The 16,926-nt window shown below is 36.8% G+C and overlaps 1 protein-coding gene across 10 annotated transcripts; it reads left to right on the top strand.

The window, feature by feature from the left end:
* The first annotated feature begins 2,149 nt into the window (after positions 1 to 2,149).
* LOC140771855 (regulator of nonsense transcripts UPF3-like) lies at positions 2,150 to 16,875 on the top strand. Of its 10 annotated transcripts, none has more exons than XM_073113630.1 (13): positions 2,150 to 2,514; positions 4,855 to 4,961; positions 5,451 to 5,546; positions 5,648 to 5,746; positions 5,854 to 5,933; positions 6,383 to 6,487; positions 6,577 to 6,724; positions 7,987 to 8,054; positions 8,214 to 8,640; positions 8,707 to 8,835; positions 8,918 to 9,039; positions 9,142 to 9,191; positions 15,942 to 16,875. In XM_073113630.1, exons 1-12 carry the CDS (start codon positions 2,375 to 2,377, stop codon positions 9,178 to 9,180), a joined length of 1,560 nt encoding a protein of 519 aa, XP_072969731.1. In that variant the 5' UTR covers positions 2,150 to 2,374; the 3' UTR covers positions 9,181 to 9,191; positions 15,942 to 16,875. The 10 variants fall into 10 exon arrangements, with proteins under 10 accessions (XP_072969731.1, XP_072969725.1, XP_072969730.1 ...); XM_073113624.1 differs by having other exon boundaries at positions 8,148 to 8,640; XM_073113629.1 differs by having other exon boundaries at positions 7,978 to 8,054.
* Positions 16,876 to 16,926: the final 51 nt, after the last annotated feature.

Here is a 16,926-nt window from a genome sequence, read left to right as displayed (position 1 = left end):
GGGGTATGCAAATGAAAAAAAGAATCTTTACCTAAGGAGATGGAGTTTGATCTACCGTTATGCATGGAGGGCTCAACATAAGACGCATGCAGTTTATCAATCAAGCACTACTTGCCAAGCTAATGTGGAGATTCCTCACTAAGGAGGATAACATCTCCTAAAAAAAACCTATCCAATTGCTCCTTCTAGTCAGCTAAGCCTCCCTTATTTGGCTCCTGGATGTGGTGCTCCATCCTCAACACAAGGCCAGCTCTAAAGCATATGGTAAGATATGAAATAGGCCAGAGAAACTATTGGTATCTCCTATGACCCCTTGCTGTTAACCTTCAACCTTAATGACATCCCTCTCCTAAGCCACATAAGAGAGGTGAATGACCTTATCATAAGTCATGAAGCAAGATGGAACTTGCCCTTGGTGCACCAACTCTTCCCTAATGAAGTTGGAGAATCAATTGCCAAAGTATTCCTTAGGTATCAATGGAAAGAAAAATAACATTTTCAGTGCAAAGTCAACGTACGCTGCTCTTACAAGAGGAGACTTGGAAGCATTGGCATCCAACTTGAGGGTCGCCAGCATCTAGAGGAAAGTGTGGAAAGGAGCAAAGGCCATTCCTAGAGTTAAAATGTTCGTATGGTGCTGCTTAAAAGGTGTGATCACTGTCCAAACGGCTCTAGCTAGAAGACTACCCAACATCAGTATGGAGTGCCCTTTCTGACATGACTCTAAATAGAACACCTCCTCATCCACTGCCATTTTTCTAGAGCTGTGTGGTTTGTTGGCACTCTAGGCCTTTGCTTGTCTCAAGAAACGTCTAGTATAGATGACTGGGTAAGCAACATCAGTGTCAAGTTAACTAATGAGCAAGTGGGCTATGCACACAACACAATGTGACATATCTGGAAGGTTATGAATGCAGCGGTTTTTGAGAACAAACTGCAGCCTCCGTATTTGGTGGTCTCACTCATCAACGGTTCTACCCTAGTTCAGCCGCCCATCAACATGCCAAACTGTGTGCGAACACTGGACCCATGCAAAAGTCCATGCAACACATGCCTCAAAAGAAGGGGAAAGCTTTACATGCTAGGTGGATGCGTCCTAGAGGGGCAGCTACGATGGAGGGGTAGGTGTATTCATCTCAAGCAAAAATAACAAAGCTAAGATGGTATAAAAGTTTCTATCTTAGTAACTACATTAATGCTCTCGTGGGGGAAGCTCACGCCTTATTGATCAGCCAAACATAAGTTTTAAAGCACAATGATAAGCATGGTGGCACTATATATAGCAGCCACATGAAGGTAGTATACACAGCCAACAATGATGATGAAGAGATAGGTTGGCAGATCTCACCCATCATCTAGGAGTGTTACAGCTTAATCAAACAATTCTCCTCCATTAAGATTCTCTATACAAGTATCTTGGTAGTCTACAACCTTACCGGTCTAGCTATCCAAAACAAATGTAGTAAAGAATGGACCCGAGTATAACTCTGTCAAAATGTAAGCATAATTATGAAATGAATTGTCTATGGACTTTTATCAAAAAAAAATGTAGTAAAATCTATAGTAGTTTGGTAAATAGTTTGTAGACGTAATCATTTTTGGAAGTAGTAGTAAATGTCAAAAACTCAAGTTTTGACTATTTTAAGTCTGCTAAACTTTTTGTTATTTTTATCATGTGCCAAGTTCACCTCAAAATTTAAATATAAGACTATGTGAGTTACAAAATCATTGATTAAGATGCTGCCATCTAATTATAGGTGACGAGGTTAGCAATTTCGTTGATGTGACACATCACAACTACTTTTGTATCTAATTTCTAAAATGTACTTAGTCACAGACAAAAAGGAGTTAAATTGCACTTTACCCACAAACTTTGTGGTTTGGCTCATGTAATATATAATTTAATTTAAGTACTTCACTCCTATAATTCCATATATTTTTTATTCAAGTGAAAATATTATTTTTCTCATATCAAAGTTAAATATATGTATATTTTTATTATAATTCTGTTATTTAAAATTTTATTAGTATTATTTTAGATGTTTTGAAAACCTATTCAATTCTCTTCGAGTTTGTTTGTAACGAGAATCTTTAAATTTGATTTCTAGCGTGATAAAAAAAAGGGGGTTTAAATCTAATTTGGTCACAAAACGATCATATTTCCAGTTATTCACTGGAAACGTCCATTTTCTTTCTTGATCTTCTCTCTCTCCTTGGCGTCGGACGGAATATTAGAGAAGGTGCGGAAAACACTAGCCCTAGCTCTAGCAGTGATTTGGACACGGAAGGTTAGGGGAGATGTGATTCCACTGTGGACCAATTCGCTCGTTTGGATTCGAATTCTTCTAGGGTTTTCTGCATTGGGAGATCCCGCATGAGGGATCCACTCGACCGGACGAAGGTGGTGCTGCGGCGCCTGCCGCCGGCGATATCGCAGCCGGCGCTAATGGAGCAGATCGACGGAAGGTTCGCCGGCCGGTACAAGTGGTTCTGCTTCCGGCCCGGGAAGAGCAGGTTAGGGCTGTGCTCTTCTCTCTAACCGTAATTTGCATCATCTTTCTGTACTCTTCTAGAAAATTAACTTAAATCCGTTGTTAGTCACTTAGTCTACTCGGTTGATCAGTGGCAATAGTAAATTGTGAAAACTTATTATTGGGTTTCTCTTTTAATACAGTCAAGGTGCTTGCAATTGGTTGGTGCTGAAGTAATTTGCGTGTATTCTTGTTGATAGGATTCGGTTTCCCCTGAGGCTAGGTTGCTATGAAAAGAAGTTGATTATGCATTATTAATAAGCCTATTCTTGGAACTATATTATAGTGAACTTGACTATTTCATTCCAATTCCTCTTTCCTTTCCTATTGCCTTGTGTCTAATCCAGTTTTCATTGCGGTATTGGTCCAACTGTTCATATTGATGTTTCCACCTTAGTCCTTTTATACTCTAATGATGGACAGTATGTGGATTTTAAAGCAATTTTCAATATGTACCATTTCTGGAATTGCTTTATGATTGACCACAATGCTGTCAAAATAATTGCCAGTATAATTATCTCTTCTATTTATGCCATATTTATTAAATGAGGCACATGAAAGTTTCAGGCTGTAAATGATAAGTCTTCCACATAGTCTGGGTAGGGCGTGTGGGTTCAGTTGTGCTACTTTCCAGGTGAAGAATAAAAACTAGTTCTTATGGTTATTTCTGTTATTGATACTATTTGTGTTCCTTTTCTGATTCAGATTTTCTTGTTTTTTATAAGCACAAGACCTGCCCAATGCATGGAAGTAGAAGATATAAAATTTACAGGTTATGAAGAATTAGTTGGGATAGAACCAAGTTTATGAAAATAATTGTATAATTGGTTCACATAGGAAAGAAAAACGACCCATAATGATCAGTGTATGTTTATATGATTTCTAAAATTGTTTCTTGACTTGTAATATATGCTCCATCAGTTTATTCTCTTTCTTCATAGTAAAATTAATTTGTCCTCACCCTCCATTTCTAGTGAATCCAGCCTTAAATATATAATTAATATCAATAAAAGAAAGTCTACCAAAATAATCGTGATGCAAACTGAATACTGTTAAAACCTTAAGTAGTCATAAACACAATATGATTTCACTGGAAAACATATGCTCTGTGACATTTAATCAGTTTATTGACCTAGAGTAGAAAGATATTCATCAACCAGAAGTATTACCATATGCTACAGGTTGGTAATATCTCTACTTTCTATACTTTATAACATACTACGTGTGAACAACAAATGCCAGTTACTTGTAACCCAATATGATGGTGATCTCAATTGAAGGGCCATAGGTGATTAAAATGAAAAGTAATATAGCATACTGTTAGAATCAGCAGAAGATAGCAAATAAAGATTGGAACCATTTTCTGGTGTTGTGAAAAAGTTATGGGCATATACTCATATTACTTTGAATATGTCTTATTCGGTGTTTATCACTTTGACCTTCCATTTTCTGATATTATTAATATAATTATTCTTAAATTATTGTCTTTGATTTTTATTAGTCATCTATGAAAAAAATATGTCATCTGCAAATTGATAGGAACATGTATGTTGGCCATACAAAAGTAATAAAACTGATGATGCATTTCTATGTTTTTATTATTTGCATTGGACTGTGGGGTTTTTTCACTTTTTCTTATCCATGAAATACTCTTTGCTGATTAATATGGTAGCCATATAATTTGAAAAAAAGCAAAGCTTATAATATAAGTTTGCATTGTTGTTAGGACTATAAGACTTGTCTATTTGCTATGTTTAGCTATTATAATGTAGCTCTGCTTGTTTTCCTAAAACACAATCATGCAGGCACAAGCGCATTTTTCACTTGCACTGATATTTTTTCATTTGTATCTGGTCTTAAATTTGATTTTTTTAGTGACAATATAGAATTTCTCTGGTAATGTAAGGTTCCAAGTATATTCTTTTTTTAAGCGACAAAAGTGTTAACAAATGCTTTGGGGTTTCATATTTTTCATAAAGATTACTACATTTAATACCATATTTGGCCAATGCTCTATGGCTGGGAGTGAGATGGTTACATTTATTCTATGTTAGCAATATTAGTTTGTAATTTAGTAAGAACTAAGAAGATATTTTAACTTTGAAATTGGTTCGGGCGCATAATTAGATGTATAGTATGTTCCTAATATTAGGTTGAATACCATTTTAAACCTCTGGATTCACATGCATATATTATTGATTCTGTTGCTTGGTGACGCATGAATAGAGGATGAAGTCTCTTGTGATTTTCGATCAATTCAGTATGTGCTATATCTTTAAAATTCTAGTTGTATTGATTGTTGAATGCCCTACATTTTCTGCAGCCAGAAGAATCAGCGGCATTCTCGAGCATACATAAGTTTCAGTAGGCCAGAAGATGTTTTTGAGTTTGCTGAGTCCTTTGATGGTCACATTTTTGTCAATGAAAAGGGTAATTTTTATTAGCAATATTTTTCATATCATGCAACATTTTTGTGGTGACATAGCTTGCAAACTACAATCTGATAGAATATCCTATGCTATATCTATTCATGTGTTTGGTTTTACTCTGCTTTTCTTTTTCTCCAATTCTTGTTGAACATCTGAATGTGCTCATTGATCTCTTATTTATCTTGCTATACTATGCTACTCTGAAGGGAATTATAGTTTGGAACCATATTAAGCATAGTTCATATTTTGTTAGATTAATTAGAATCATATACCTGGTTGCATGATATGTCCCTGTAGTTATTGTACACGGATCAGGTATAACTGCTCTTAGTTCTCAATAGAACACACAGTAGAAGTATTTTAAAGATATTAATGGGAAAACATGAAGGTATTTGCAATTTGACTCTGTAGATTTTTCTATGACTTTCTTCTTTCCTTCGCTAAAAAACTAAGAAATTCACATTCAATATTTATGAAAATGCTAAATCAGGTGCTCAGTATAAATCTATTGTGGAATATGCTCCATCACAGCATGTACCGAAAGGTTGGTCTAAGAAGGATGGTCGTGAAGGAACGATTTTTAAGGGTATCTTTTTGACCCTCATTTAATATGTATTTATGATGGTTGTACCAAACACCAAGCTTTTTATGTTTTACTCACAAGTAGTTGTTTTATGAATGACTAAGATCCTGAGTATCAGGAGTTCCTTGAGATTCTGGCAAGGCCTGTTGAGCATCTTCCCAGTGCTGAAATTCAGCTGGAAAGAAAAGAAGCAGAAAGGGCTGGTTAGTATAATTGAAATAATGAATGGGTATCAAAGATATAGGAGGTCTTTGCCTAGAATAAGACAAATGTCACAATTGTGTGATGTCCTTTTCTTTTTGTTACTTAGTTGCACCAAGGGATTCTCTTGTTGTAACGCCATTGATGGAGTATGTTCGGCAGAGAAGAGCTGCTAAGAGTCGATCTCAGGTATTGTACCTTTTGCATAAGTTCTTCACTTGACCTTCTTGTTTCATAATATGCAAATAAACCTAATCATTATTGTTGCCTGCCAATGTGGAAATTTTCATAGTTTAGTGCATGATTGCATGATGTTCTTTTGCAATGCATGCAGTTGCTTATCCACTTTGTAGATTGTTATTTCAAAGAAATCCACAAGAATTAAATTAGCCAAATTAGCCATCTTGAAGTACTGATGCTTGTCTGGCTGTTGTATTTTTCCCTTATCAGTTTCATATCTACAACAAAAGAAAATTTGTTCTTTGTATCTTTTTAGTTCTTTTTTTATGTATCCTTTTATATCTGTCAAGCTAATTTTTCCTTCTCCTTTTCTTTTATTTTTTTTTTGGCTTAAATATACTAATATTTTCATGAGAAGATTTTCAGTTTAGTCTTTAATGAAAAAAATCTTATGACAGAGGTCTGCTAATGTGAAATCTAGCAGAAGAACTGGGGGTGCTTCACCTGGCAGCTCTAAACCTTCCAGACGAAGCTCTGAGAAGCAGAGAGTTTCCACACCAGTGGTATGACTCTCTCTCTCCTCTCTGTAATGCTCACATTGAGTGAACTCACATTTTGCAACTTTGCCTTATTTTGCTATTATGACATGCAGTATGTTTTAAGGGACAACGTAAAGAGTGGAAGTGGCAATGACAAATCAACATATCTATTAGTATCTAGAAAAGATGGACATCAACTTCTGAATAGACCTGTTGCTGTAACTTCAGCAGGTGGAACAGAAGCCTTAGAAAATGAAACTGGTAAGAATATTTAGCTGTCTTTGTTTTGTTATTCAGATATCTGTTGTTGATTATTATGTAGTATAGGTTTTTTTATTTATCTTCGGAAATTAATAGCTGAAGGGATCTGCTACTAAAGATTTCCCAGATCTTTGTACAGTTCTGCTTGCTGTCGGGTGTTATTTTTCACTCTTTGAGTGATCCCTTAATATTTTGGGCTACACTTATTGTAAGTGTTTCTTTATGTCTAATATTGTGATATATGAGACAGAGATTTCATTTTTCTAACTTTGATAAGTGGATCTCATGTATAAACTATTTATTTATTGTCTGCGAGGAAATACAGTGCTCTATTAATAGAAAGAAAACATCTTTGTTAGTGACAAGTCTCAGCATGAGCATCCTTATTGATGATAAGTTAAGAAAATCATATACCATATATTGTAGTGTTGTAGAGGGATTTCATGTCAGACTTTACAAAGGTGAGACCGCAAGAAGAAAATTGAAATGGCTTTATCAGAAGCATCATGAAAAGATATTGCTTTACTGGGTGTTGGCACTAGATCCAATAGAGCAGGGGCAAAATGTCACTACAGGTTTAAAAAGACCCTACAAATTGGGCTTTAGGGGTTGTTTGTGTTTTAGAAAAGCCAGTTTAGAATGTGTCTGAAATATGACAGTTTTGCTTCGGTTAAGAGCAAAATAGGGGAAGGAAGAGACATCCTAGTAGATCACAAACCTAAACATTATGGGACAGCAGAGTCCACACGTGACTTCATTTAGTTTATCTTTAAAATCCAGGATTTGGAATCCATGGGTGCTCTAATTTCTCAACAATCTATTGCCTCTCTTATTGAAAGCATTTTCTGGAACTTATGCTTTTGAATGATTATTCGCCCAATGGTGTTCTCAGATTTGCAAAGTTGCAAAGAACTCCTCCAGGGTTTGTGATTATTGCTGTAGTGGTAGAACCGGCATCTTCTCTTCTTTTTTCGTGTATATACATGTTTGCTTTTCCAGGTCAACATTTTTCTGTCATTTCACTTTAGCGGATACTGCTGAACTTGCAAAATCTCTTGGAACAAGTATTGATATCTAAATGACTTTAATTCTAATATAGCATTATATAAAGTTCATCTGGTGTAAATCTTTAAATGTAAAGCTTTTATGAAAAGGAAGTGTTGGATGTTGTTAGGTCTCATCTCTTTTCATCTTTTTATTGTATCTCGTTTGGTTCATAATTATACAATTTGTGATGTCCACTTTCAATGAAGCTACTGTAGCATTTGGAAGTACTAAAGCTGGAAAGAAGGTCTTACTTTTGAAAGCCAAAGAGAGAGAGCGAACTCGTGTATGTTTCCTTGTAGTGAGCAATTGCATTTATACAGTGATTCTTATGTCTCTTAATCTGTTTGTGTTGTTTCAAAATAAATTCTTCATATAGGCAACTGATGGTTCATCACATCATCAGACTTCTGTAAGAAACTTAGAGTCATCTGCCTTTAAACAGAACCAGCGGCAAGAGGGTAGTGGGAGAGTCATTAGAAGAATTCTTTCTAAGGATGCAAGCCAAATTCAGCCGTATTTGGCTCAATCTCACTCAGAATTGCAACCTGAGACAGTGAACTCGGATAAGGACAAATGTCCACCTTGTCCCTTAAATGCCCGTGTTTTGAAGGATCATATAACTAGCATCTCAACATTTGCATCTGGTGCTGATAGTGATGCTAAAGGAGCTGAAAGTGAGAGGAGTCTCGTAAATGATATTCCTGGTTCTGGACTTGGTAGTGAAAAACATGGCAAAGGCACAAGAAGCAAAGACAGACCTGATCGTGCTATTTGGGCTCCTCTTCGTCGTACATATGGATCTCATGCTAGTGATGAAAGTCTCTCTACTTCTTCCACATCTTCACAGCTACTACCAGATTCCTTAGAAGGTATTCCTGCTGCTCACCTAGTAACTGATTATAAAAATGGCGCTGATTGTCATGTTTCTTCTGTAGGGCGTGCTGGTTTTTCATCTGCTTCATTTGATGTGCCACCAAGTCAAGGAGAGGCAAATCCTGATGTGGCAACTGCTGAAGCCAAAATTCTTGGTGCTGGTTTCAACAGTTGTTCACTTCCAGATAATGGTTATCTCCTGCTTCTGGACAGTTCTATTTCCTTAATAATTCTCGAAATATTTGTAGGAGTTTAGAACCATATTTTCTGTAGGTTTACACAAATATTCACGGCGTGGACCAGCACATGGTGCAAGGGAAGTTGATAGTTCTCTGAACTATACGGATGGAAAACCTTCTAAGAGAGGAGGACCTGGTAGCTATGGGACGCATGAGGTAAGCTGTAACTAAGCAGTCTTTCCATCCATCGATCTGACTTTTCCATTCCTCTTTTGTTTTAAAGCTTCTGTTATAGTAACTTTTCTACTGCATCTGCAGAGACAAGTTTGGGTTCAGAAGCCAGGTTCTGGTTCATGATCAACGTTAAAGTAAGCTCCATTTCATTGAGTTCCATTCTATCCTTTTGTTGTTTTTTTCTCTACATTCAGACAGTATTATGAACAAAAGCAGCTTTGGCTTTGCAGTGCGCACATCATGTGTAATGCATATATTTATACAAGAAGATAATGTGCAATGCTCTCTCTTATATAAGCAGTATGCACCTTTTATGCATAGTGTGTCTATTTTTGTAAGCAGTGTGCACACTCTGTCTATACATAGTGTGTACCTAACCCTACGACATATCATTGCAGCAAGTAGACTTCATTTGCAAACAGCACAAATTCTAGTCTATTTTAGCTAATGTGATTGTAAAGTGTAATTAATTTGCAAATCAGACTACTACTAAATTGGGCCATTCTAAGATTGATGCAACTTACTTGGCAGGAGGAATTTTTTGTCTGTATAAGCTAGTTGTTCCCCAAAGACTAGTCTTTTCTTCTTAGGGAAAACACTCTAATATTTGTAACTGGAGGGTTACTACTCACTAATGGCATAATCTATCTTGTTTTACTTGAGACCTCCAAGTTAGAGCCATGGGATAGACTTGAAGTTGTGCAAAATGTTTAGATGTCACTGTATGAAATCACAGATATATTTTGATAGGAGTTCAGATTTTATTTTCTTACTTCGAACGTTTAATTGAGATCTCACTGTAGGAAATCATAGATATATTCTGGTAGAAATTCATCCTTGTATATATTATACATTGTTGGTATTTAATATCTTGGTGTATGATCTAGCCATAAACATCATTGTGTTTTGATCAAAACTGCAGAAAAAAGATAGATCAGGCAATTAGGTAAAAAGAAAAGGAATCAAATTAGGAGAATTATAAAGCGAACTAGAAGGAAATGAGGATAATGAAATTTCAATGAAAGAAGAGAATGAGGTAACTGCAAAAACTCACTATCAGAACAAATGATAGAAAAAAGAAGAAAATCTCTCTCCCTCTCACTTTCTCTGATCTTTTTCTTTTGCTGCTATAGTATTTTCGTATTAGGGCTGCAGCAGCAGGCATCTCTCTCTCCCCCCTCTTTCTGTGCTGCAACTACAACAAAGATAAGGTTGCTGTAAGCATGTAATAGTGCGAAGAGCTGCCACAACAGGGTGGAGCAAGTGAGAGGGAGGAGAGAGGAGAGAGGAGAGAGGAGGGAGGAGGGACGGAGAAAGAGAAGACCCTAACTAAAGAAGGAGCAAAAACACATTATTGAAAAACTATTCACCGTTGCTTGTCATTGCTGGCTTGGGAGGGAGGGAAGTGGAGAGAGAGAGAGAGAGAGAGTAAATCCGGTCCCCTAGGTTTTGGATTTGGGTCAGGTCTGACCCACTTAGTGTTAGTGAGTTTTGGCCAAAATAGTTGAAACGACTTGATCCCAACTATCCCTGCCTAAAACCAGAAAGGATTTGATTGGGGTTCGTGGTACTGAGGACGCAATGAGGTTTTTTTTTTCTCGATGTAACATAGACGTGATCATCGGGCGGGCCAGGCCAGGTTCAGGCCGGGCTAACCGGGTTAACCGGGCTTAAACATTTGTCCACGGCCCGACCCATCAATCACTCGGGCCGGGCCGGGTTCGGGCTAGGCTAGAATAGTCTAGCCCGTTACCGCCCGTCGACCCGTGAGATATCGGGTTGGCCGGGTCGGGCTTTGTCTTATTTTTAGCGAACTCGACCCGTGAGATATTGGACAAGATCACAAGAGCCAGGACGCTGGCTTTGGCGGCGCACTGCGGCGGAAGGGGCGAGATCTCGTGGCCGAAAGGCGAGGTCATCGGCAAAGCTCCAGATCTCCTACCTCCGGAGCCGTAATGTCCTGATGAAGCCGCGGACGCCGAGAAAGGAGTAGAATTCCGACGGTCGGCGACGCTCCACTGTAGATCTCAGGCGGATCTCACGCTGCTTGAGTAGTGCCTCCTGCGAGGTGCCGCCGGAATAGCCTCCATTGTGGTATATCGACCAGAAGAGACGACGCCGACGAGTGCTCTAAGGGACAAATAGGCCGATCTGAAATCGACGCCGAGATGGCGTCGCCTGAGGCCGAGATCGAGGAGTTCTTCGCTGCGGCTGAGCGCGCCGAGCGGCGGCGGTTCGCTGACGACGAGAATGGATCTGAGTGGACAAACACAAGGGTCCAAGGTATTGAGGTAGGTAAGCTACCGCTTTCGGCCGCGAGATCTCACCGGACTCGCCCCCTTCGTAGCTTGGACGGTTGGACCTTGGGCAAATGGGCAAAATGCCAAAATGGCAAATGAAGATTGTCAGATTGGAGAGACAGAGAGAGTGAGAGAGTTTGGTTTTGTGGAGTCTTGTCATTATGTCATAGTTGATAGTTGTGCCATTGTGGGTGGTGGCCAGCTACTTGCCAGTTGGCCACTACCCATTTGGCCAATTTTTTTTTTAACTCGGGCTGTCACTTGGCGGGATTCTTTAGAGTTTTATATAAAATACTCCATATTATTATTCACCTGCGTTCACACCGCGTTCGAACGCGAAAAACAGGCGTTCGCACATACAAAGAACGTGTTGTAAATAAAGTAAATAAAAAATAAAAATAAAAATAAATAAGCAGATATAAAAAATAAATAGTTAAACAAATGAGTAAATAGAAATATTTTTATAATTAAACAAATAGGTACACCAAAATTAGGAGGATTTTTTTTGCATCACTATAGAATGAGCACATCCCAACTAGGTTGGCACCTACCCACCTATCTATCATTTGCATAATTCATCCATTAATTGTAAAAAGTAAAATAAAATTACATTAGTCATTGAGATTTAAAAACTCAAATTTTATATTTTCTATTGCAAAATGGTCGTCCATTTGCGATCTAGATTCGGCAGCATACCAATCTTGTAGCACATCAGTGCTTCAATTGTTTCTTTTCCCAAACATGATCGACGTTGATCAATTAATCGTCCACTTGTACTGAAAGCATATTCTGAAGGTAAAGTAGATATAGAAATGGTCAATATATCACGGGCCATGGCAGCAACAATTGGAAATCTCATCTTATTTGCTTTCCACCATACTAAAGTATCTATTTCATCATCACTTACAAAATGATTGTAATATGCTTGAAGCTTAGTGATTCCCTCCGACGTTGATAAAGTTCTCATTTTAAGTCGGGCAAGCAATGACTTCTTAGTACTACCACTTTTAGAAGGAATAACAGAAGATGAAGGCGTAGAGGAAGAAGAACCATATATAATAGAATAATCAATAAAAGGTCTTTCAAAATAACTTTAAATAGTTACCGCACGAGAAACATAGTCATCTTGTTTATCTTCATATAAACCATTAAAAATATCGAAAAGGTCGGTCTCTTTAAGTTGAAGTTCTAATAAAATGCCAAAACTAATAAGTAAAGGAAAAGGTTCAAAATATTTAGCATATTTAGTTTTCATTTTTTGTAGGATATTATGTAAAGTCTGATCATTTTTAAAACTAATAAAAAGTTGAACAATATTAACAAGTTCCATACCAGTAATTGTAATTGTAGGAGAATAAGAGCTTGATAACATATTAGTAGCATCAAAAAATGTTTTTAAAAAATCTTTTATTTTTTCTACATTTTCCCATTCTAAATCAGTAGGACATTCTAGTTCGTTATTAATATCTAAAGAAACATAAGAAATTATAGCTTTTTGATATTCAAGTACTAATTCTAACATTTCATAAGTAGAGTTCCATCTATGTTGTACATCCAATTGAAGTTTTTTAGTTTTTAATCCACACCTTTTACACATATTTGTAAATGTTCTAGCTCTTTTATCATTAAAAATAATATGATGTATAATTTCTCTAATTTTATGAATTAGCTCAGCAATTTCTTTGAGACCACTTTGTACAATTAAATTTATAATATGACACATGCATCTATTATGTAATAATTCACCGTTACAAAGTAAAGGAAGAAAACATCGAAGATTAGAAATTGTGGAATCATTATTAGATGCATTATCAAGAGTGAGAGAAAAAAATCTTATTTTGGATATTATAATTTGTTAACTCTTGAATAATAGTGCGAGAAAGATATTCACCAGTATGACTCTTATCAAGCTTTCGAAAAGAAATTATTCGTTTTTGCATTTTCCAATTATCATCAATAAAATGTGCGGTTATACACATAAAAGACCAACGTTGGTATGAAGTCCAAATATCACTAGTAAAAGAAATTCTAGATTTTAATTTTTCAAAATCTAAAATTAATTTTTCTTTTTCTTCAACAAAATATTTTAAAACATCTTTTCTAATTGTATGACGAGAAATTCTTTTAAAAGCCGGATTAAAACCTCTTTGTAAACAACCTTCAAGTTCCGGATCATCACCCATAGCAAAAGGTTTATTTCTACGAATAATATATTTAACTATTTCTTTACGAGCATTTTCATAATTCTATTGAAAATTAGAAATATTTCCGGAAGCACCTTGATTAAGCAACATTTGACTAATATCAAGTTGACCTTTTTTATGCTTATCTTTAATATGCCTCATTAGGTGAGTAGTGCCATTCTTAGTTAATGCAGAAAAATTATGATTACATTGAAGACATTTAGCTCTACAATCTATAACATTACCTTGGCCATTTTTTTGTTTCAATCCTTTTGAAATACCTCCAAACTTCGGACTTTAATCTCTTAGAACTGCCTGATGATGAAGCCGAAGCCAGAGTTTCCAGATTAGGTTGAGGTTGAGATGCAGGTGTAGGATTAATTGAATCTCCGCCCTCCAATTGAAATTCTATATGATCATCAAATGAATCCATATTGGAGAGAATTTGCTAATTTGAAGACTAAAAATTTTGAAACCTTTAATTTGGAAATAACTTGAGAGATTAGAGAATTTGAGAATGTGTGATGAATTTAGAAAATTTATCATCTATTTATAAGCATGAGAAAAGTTAAAATTACCAAAATACCCCTATAAACTAGTTGTTTATTTCTGTTAAAAGGGTAAAATGGTAAAAAAAAAGTAGAGGTCCTATTTTGCTAATTTTCTGAATTTTTTAGCTATTTTTAGAATATTTTTTACGGTTACATATTTTTTTTAAATATATTTTTGTTCTTATCTGTTTAAAAAAATATATATATTAAAAAAAATTAAATAGTACTTGGGCTGATATGTGATGGGAGATGGCTAAAAAATTTAAACAATACTTGTACTTTGGGCTGAATTGTGATGGGAGAGATAGGCTAAAAAAAATTATAAAACAGTACAGTGTACAAAATTTTCCGTTATTTTTTACTGTAGCAGAGGGCCGAATGGACGGGCTTTCGGGCCGGGCCAGGCTGGCAAAGGGTTGGCCCGTGCCACCCGTTGGTAGTTCGGGCCAGGCACGGGCGGGCTGGGCCCAATGATCAGGTCTAATGTAACATAATGAGAGAAAAAATAGTTGGAGAGAGGAGTGGGAGATAGGAGGGGGAGTGGGGAGGACAGTGGGAAAGGATAGTGACCATAGTAATGACGTGGTGTTACCGTGAGGCATTTATCTACAACAAGGTGCTGAGGTATGAGTAGAGGAGGAAGTTTATTTATCTTTCAAGTTGATCTTCGTCATTTTTGGAGATGAGGTTGTCTTAACCCTACATATGTGGTTAGCTTCAACCAACTTTTATTGACTTATGTTATTTGGTTGTGGGTCGATTGGGCTGAACTAAGCTTAAATTTCACAACATAAAAATAAACATAATGCCCCAAAATCCATCTTCCTTGCATCTCTTATTCCCCATTGGTGATTGTGGTGAGTTGTAAGGCTTGGAGATGGTGAAGTTGGACTATGGTGGTTGAAGGATAGGTGCTCAGTGGACAGCACAAGGGTGGAAGGATGATAGTTAGATAATTACTGTGGCACCACCACATTTTACATGCCTTGAAATTGCCAGCATGAGATGTGCCATTCAATGCAAACAGTGCTTGGCAGCATTGAAATTGTTGATTCAGATTTTTCTATTGCATCTTGGGTTCATTGCTTGCATGAAGATGCCACCTTGCTAAAATGCATCTGATATATAACCATTAAGTCTTCTTTTGATACTTATGTATATCGTTATATTGATTGGCAAAATATTTGTTGGGTGTAGTAACAGTTTAAGCAATTATTTTCATCCTAGCTAAGTCAAGTGTTTGCCGGAGATTCATGAGGGGCTAATTGGCCTTGCTCAATGATGATTGCTGATTGAAGTCTCGTGTGACTACCTATGTTGATGCGTTGGTGCTATGAAGCACCTGCCCAGGTTTCAATTCCCTCTTGCAGCAACTGTATTTAAGAATATATGAATGAATTGCAGGATTGTGTTAGATCTGTAGAGTGTAGGCGTTACATGCCACTGATGGAGCTTATTTGGGCCTTGTTGTTAGGGTTGGCACTCTATTGTCCAATCCACTTAGCATTAGGGCTTTAATTAGAAAAAGAAAAAAGAAAAAAAAACTCATGCTTGCATGAACTGACATCTTATACATGATAAGTAGGAGTGTAGGACAAATTTTCAATGCTCTGCTGTACTAAATTTTTTTCTTCTGATAGTGAGTTTTTGCAATTACCTCGTTCTCTTCTTTCATTGAAATTTCATTATCCTCATTTCCTTCTAGTTCGCTTTATAATTCTCCTAATTTGATTCCTTTTCTTTTTACCTAATTGCCTGATCCATCTTTTTTCTGCAGTTTTGATCAAAACACAATGATGTTTATGGCTAGATCATCTCTGCTTTGATTTTCTTAACGAACGTTATTGTAGACCCCTTACAGGAGTTATATGAAGTGCCGAGGTTTATTTCACGGGACCAGAAGCATCGAAACTCAAAAGCATTACTAGAGGAGGGCCATCTGTCACTGTTACTAGTCCTAGGTGAAGTTTTGATGGATGAAGCTCGAGAATTGTCCAGATATATGGACCTAAAGGACGGCAATGAGTGCTCTTGGCTTAATGACTTCATTTCTGGAAGTTGCTGAATGCTTGTTGAAGAGGTACATTAATGTTGAGTTCAATATCACTTCTCCAGACTCTCGACGAATTTCATCAAGGAGTCAGGAACCCCACTAATTTTATATGGATAAGTATACTTAGCTAGCTGTCACACTGCTTGTAAAGGAGGGGCAGTGGTTTCGAGGTGATATATGTAAATATATTCTACAAAGGATATTGGGTTGCTGCTATTAGATCTGCCAATGCCGATAGGAAGGTATTGAAAAGCCAAGTAACTTAATCTAAGAATAAGGGCTCGTTTCCTTGCTTGTAGAAAATAGTTTGGCTGGCCAAGTATCACCACATAAGCATGCTCAGTTGGCTGCTTTCAGGCTTATTATCACTGGCAGCTGCTTCAAAGCTACAGATTGGTGCCTTACATCGTCTGATTGCCAGAGAATAGGAGAAAAGTAGTATATTAGCTAAACTGGGATAGTTGCAATGTCTATCGTGTGATAAACTTTCTTGTGTGGTTAATATACACGACCATTTTTCTGCTTTGTTGTAAATTTTCTCACTAATCCTTGTGTCCTTACTGGTGCTTTACACTCCTCTCCTCATCTCCTTTGAGATTATGGTGTTGTTCCTACAACATGGTTGCAGTTCCTTTTTAGTGATGCTGGAACCAAAACTTTTTATTCATCCAATGTTACCTGCTTGACACCATGGGCTTTATTGTTATTTATGAAGAGTAGTAAAAGGATTTTATTCATCTTCAGTTACCTGCTTGTCTCCTTCCTTTTTGCTTTACCCTGGA

This window comes from Typha angustifolia, chromosome 12 (genome assembly GCF_048772165.1).
Source record: "Typha angustifolia cultivar Huaian chromosome 12, ASM4877216v1, whole genome shotgun sequence".
NCBI lineage: Eukaryota > Viridiplantae > Streptophyta > Magnoliopsida > Poales > Typhaceae > Typha > Typha angustifolia.
Note: the sequence above shows the minus strand (reverse complement) of the source record. Positions and strands in the feature narration are given on the sequence as shown.